Source organism: Geospiza fortis, unplaced genomic scaffold, assembly GCF_000277835.1.
Source record: "Geospiza fortis unplaced genomic scaffold, GeoFor_1.0 scaffold270, whole genome shotgun sequence".
Taxonomy (NCBI): domain Eukaryota; kingdom Metazoa; phylum Chordata; class Aves; order Passeriformes; family Thraupidae; genus Geospiza; species Geospiza fortis.
This window is the reverse complement of record NW_005054422.1, coordinates 254,657-259,927: the sequence shown is the minus strand read 5'-3', so window position 1 is coordinate 259,927 and position 5,271 is coordinate 254,657. Positions and strand designations below refer to the sequence as shown.

The 5,271-nt window shown below is 41.4% G+C and overlaps 1 protein-coding gene across 2 annotated transcripts in view; it reads left to right on the top strand.

The window, feature by feature from the left end:
• Positions 1-1,177: 1,177 nt before the first annotated feature.
• DIP2C (disco interacting protein 2 homolog C) overlaps positions 1,178-5,271 on the top strand; it is a 147,560-nt gene continuing 143,466 nt past the window's right edge. For both annotated transcript variants that reach the window (XM_014309350.2, XM_031061698.1), the window contains exons 1-2: positions 1,178-1,252; positions 3,834-4,001. In XM_014309350.2, coding sequence (XP_014164825.1) covers positions 3,896-4,001 — 106 coding nt within the window. In that variant the 5' untranslated portion in view covers positions 1,178-1,252; positions 3,834-3,895. The remainder of the gene's footprint in view (positions 1,253-3,833; positions 4,002-5,271) is intronic.

Sequence of the window (5,271 nt, the reverse complement as noted above, 5' to 3'; positions counted from 1 at the left end):
GGATTGGAATGAATGTGTTGTTCCCTTGGCAAACAGTGTCCTTAGGGAAAGGTTGAGTACAGGGATGGAGCAGCACAAACAGCCTCACGTTGCCATGTCCAGCTGGACACCACAGTCAAAGCTCCTCTTCTTTTTTGTGGTTTCCATCCTCCTAAGCCCTCAGCCTTTACCTGTATAGGAGTCCAATGTTGCAAGTGAGCTTTAGCTGCATGATGAGTCTCACAATAACAGATAGACCTATTGAAAGGGCAGGGAATATGGTGTTATTTTAAAAATTTTTGAATTTTTAGTTTCTGGAGTAGCTTATATTGAACACAAGCATGTATGAATGTATTAAATTTGAAATTTAGCTCCAGAGTAAGGACTGTATCTCTGCTTTGGTGCCAAACTTCTCCTGAAATGTAAGAAGACTAAAAGAATATGTTTTCGTTCTACATGACTAATTATGCGTCATTTTTTGCCGGAAAACTTTTACAGAAAACTGTTTTTTAATCTTTATATTTAAAAAACATAGCTTACCTGGGGAAGCTTGAGGCGCAGTGAAGTGTCACTTTAATTGAATTTAGGAAATACAGACATTTGCCTCCAAATATTTTTTTGATACTTAAGTGGAAATCCAGACAAAGAGTCTTTACTGTACTGTTTTCTAGTGGATCTGTTGTAGCTCTGTTTTGTTTTTGTTTTGTTCCTCAGTACTGCTGAGAAATTAGCTGAAACATTTTTATTGCAGAAATGATATAGCAGCAGTTTCGAGTCTTTTGTGCCTTACATGCTCGATTAGAAAAGTCCCATTAATGACAGAAAATGCTAATCAGTGATGTGTTTTGCCAGCCACTACAAGCCCACACATTCTATATAATCCATTGTTTATTAACCTAATGAAGGTCATTGCAGCTTTTGAAAGCTTGTTGTGCAGCACATCAAAATGGTTTTAAAACTCCATGCTGCTGGACTTTGGTGCTGAAATAAGTCAAGACTGGGTATTTTCTTGCCAGAATGGCTCTGGCCTAAATTGAGGTTTTTTTGGGTAGAATGATCATTCTGTGCTTTTAATTTGTTAGTTCTGATTGTCAGGACAGATGAACAGTGCAATGGTGGCTAAGCTGATGGTGCTGCCATTGAGAAGCTATACACTGTCTTTATCCACATCTTATTGATTATCCTTTTCTTTTCTTGGCAGGTGACATCACACAGAAGGGATATGAAAAGAAGAGATCAAAATTAATTGGGGCCTACCTGCCACAGCCTCCCGGTATGTGTGTCTGTGCTTGTGATATATGAAGATGTCAAGTGTACTGGTAGTTGCCACTGTAGAAATCTGCATCTCTGAAGAAACAGATGTGGCAGAAACAAAGATATTGTTATGCAGAATAAGCTTATTCCATCCATTTTGTGTGTATTTTTATATATATGTCTGCTTTGATGTGTGTGTACATTTTTTACATACGTTGGTGTGGGTTTGGCAGTCATGTCTGGAAAATTAATTCAGCCTAGGCTTGTTAGAGAGGCATTTTTTGTTGGAAGGAATGCAAGAATCCAAAGGAAAACGTGATGTCCTAACACATTAACATCTCAGCCATGTGAAATTTTCTGAACAGAAGTATGCAAGAGTGGAAGAGAACCTTGGATCTTTGTAACTTGCTCCATTTATGGGTTTCCTGTCCACATCTCAGTTTTGAAGACACTAGAGAGACCATCAATATCCTTGGAGTTCAGCTTGTCCTAAGGCGTGTGGGCAGCTGACCTTTTACACATACCTGGTTTTAGTATTAAGGGATAGGCTGCATGCACTTGCCCAAAAGGTGTAAATATACCTTCAAACTACATTTAATAATGGATTGCTTAGTTGAATTTATTTCGTGTATACGTATAAGAACTTTCCAGAGTTGTTTTACTCTTGTGAGGATCACGAAGTTCAGTGTGTAGCTGTAGGTATTGGTGTAGACCTGTCTTCTGTCTTGGTCTTAGAGGAGTGTGCCTGTGCATTCCTGGTCTCACTGACTTTACAGAGGCTCCACTTAGGCTTGGCTGTTCTCTGAGCCTTGATTTTGTTGCAGGCCTCAGCACTAGTTTCTCCTTCTTTTACAAAATTCTTCCTTTTTAGTAGAATTGATGGGGTTTTATTTAAACTGCTGATGTGTGAAGGCACTGTCTTGTTCTCTCTTCATCAGGTTTGTATATCTATTGTCTAGCTCCATAGCAGAATGCTGATTTTGTGCCTTTGGATTTCACTTGGTCTGCTCCACTGGTGGGAACTCCACATCAGAGATCAGTGTTACAGACACCTCTGTTTTCTGAAGTGATACAGCCTGGTTTGAGGGTGTCTTTGACATTCCCAAACCATTGGGAGCTATTAGAGAGTGAAGCAAATCAAATCAACAGAATTACAATACCAGAGGTGCAGTATATTAAATTTCTGGATATTTATTGGTCCAACCCGACTATCAGACATTCATCAGACATACATTACACAGCTGGTGCTCATGAGACCTGCTTAGATTTGCTGGGTTATGCAAAGCCTCACAGCAAACCTCAATGCAGCGGCGCAGTTGGAACCAGAATCTGTTTCTTTTTTTTAGTTGTTACTCTCCTTTCTTCACACAAGCAAATAGAGTTGTTTCTCCAGAAAGCTCACAGTCCTCTGGCCAAACTGTATCCATGGCTGAAACTGCTGGGGGTTCATATGCATGTAATGAGGAAAGAGACAACATGGAGAACCCTCACAGATTTACCTTTCAAGGTCTCTACTTTGATACTGAAGTTTTGCAGTGTAAGGAGAAGGAGAGGGATCTCTGTAAGCCAGTCCTGTGATGAGGTCCATTCAATAACTTGAAGAGGTCATGATTGAGAATGTAGCTGACTTAGAGCTGTTTTAAGGATGGGACAAAATGGAATGAACATTTTCTGCTCACCCAGTTGCTGGAAAATCCCTCACAAGGATTGTGAAATATGGATGTGAAGGTAATACGATCAAAAAAGCAAACTATTGCAATATTGTCCACTGCTTTCTTGTAAATATATTAAGGTCAATCGTTTAGCTGATGGCTAAATGGATTATTTTATTATAGTGGAAGACACTACTTCTGCTGTATTAAAGTATTTTCCTCCATAAATGGATACTATTTGTTCTTGGGTCTTTTGCTGTCTTTGTACTTTCTGTTTGTTTTGTTATGTTACCTTTTGGACAAAACCTGAAAAGGTTTGATTTGTTGTAATCGTTTTAAGACCTTATTCATCTGAGTGGCTTTAAATCCCTGCTCACTAGGAAGGGGGAAATGAATCCTTTCCAAGAAGAAGTAGGATGACAAAACAGATGCTGCATTTTGTAAGCCTCTGTTAATATCTCAACAATCACATACGTGACCAATTAGCCTTTTTAAAAAAAATTATTTGTAAGCTCTTTGGATGGGGAATGCAAGAATTTATAAGCAGTGATGGACTTGGATCTTGGTGATATAAGGGAATAGAGGTTTTAGAGATATTTTAAACCGGTATGGAAACGGACATGATTTTGCTGGGATGGGAGGCATTGGGAAAAGGTAGGAATTTGCATTCTGTGACTGCACACTAAAGGAAACACACTAAAGGAAATCCAAAGGCATTTCCCCTCTGCTGGGACACGCAGTTCTCCCGCTGCACCTTTGCTAACCCTCGTAGCGCCCATGTTGGCAGAGTGGAACATCGACCCGCGTTGGCTCCGTGGGTGTCCTGTGGTGTCTGTGCGTGCGTGTGCGTGTGTGCTCTTCTGCATGGGGGCAGCAGCTCCACTCGTTGCTGTAACAAATGTAAAAAAACTAAACGTGAATTAATTAGTTTTTTTCAACTTGTTACAGCAGCGAATGGAGCTGCCGCGGTTCGGTGTAGACTGCAACACAGTGAAGGAGCTGCCAGAAGAATGCTCCGCACTGCCAACATTGGTGTCTGTGACATCCGGGAAGCGGCCGCTAGAGAGAGAGCAGCCAGCACTGCAGGAAACCGGCCTCTCTTTTATTTTCGTTTTGGTGAGCACCATGAATGTATCTTTTCCAGTCCGTATCTGTATATAACTGTGCCTCAGCTGGAAGCCTCTGGTAGATGCCTACATCTGTAGGATGGACATGGGGCTGCCAGTTGCAAGGCAGGACAACCAAAGGATGACATCTGCAAGGCCGTTGCTGACTTTCTCTGCCTGAGAGTGACATAGTGGGAAGGGAGAAGGAATAGCTCTTCTTACTAATGTTTGAACGTATTAACACTTCTCTGGCTTCCATACCATGGGTACTTTGGAGGAGATTGCACACAATAAGCTTGTGAAACACAGGAATGCATGTGTTTCTAATTCCCTTTTTGGCACTGCCTTTTTACAGTGCTCTAAACAGGACCAAGCTCACCAGGTTCTGGAGGAAGCTGTAAAAGTCTAAGCACCCTTAGTTCTATGCTGTTTTCAAGTAGAGATTTCTCCCTGACTTCCAGGAGCAGACATCAGGCTGGTAGAGCAAGCTGAAGGAAGAACATTCCTCAGGGTTACATCTCTGCAAGGCAAGGCATGACTCCAGCCATGCCTGTAGAACTGTGGCCTTCCCAGGTACCCATCCCTCTGGCAGCCCTGTGGCTGGTGGCAGGCATTCTGCTTTATCTCTACATTTATAGCAAGGCTGCAGAGGATCCACAGCTCCTTAAAACACCAGATTTTCTCTTGTCAACCATGTGGGCACATGGAGGCCATCACACTCTAGCCTGTGTACTTGTCCACACTCACACAGGCTGTCCAGACGTGTTGTAAGAGATGGCTGGAGGGAAGATAAGATTTACAGTTCTGTCAGAACAAGACATACCTGTAAAAGGGTTATCTATTTCAGAAACCTTCTCTACTCCTTTTCAAACCAATTTGCTATAATTCTATAGAGGAGGTCTATATTGGATTCTGACTGTGTTTGTATTTTTTCTCTTACACAGGGCTGCTGTAGGTCAGGTTCCCTCAGTCTGACATGGTTAACTTCCTCTGCCTGAGATTTTTGCAAAATGGAAAGGATTTAAAGTAAATTGCAATTCCAGGTTTAACAGTATTAGTGATATTAAACCATGTGATAAATGTAACCAGTAAAAGGGCTGTAGAATATATGAACAGACATACACATATCATCTTTTTGTCATGCTTATTGGGATGCTGTCATTTTAGAAAGGGAGAACTGTTATTTTTCAGGAGTGGGATTGATGAAAGGTAAAGCCAGGCAACCATGGGGTTGATACTCTTCCAGGTGATATAGGAGCTGGCTCTTAGGCTCCCTGTTT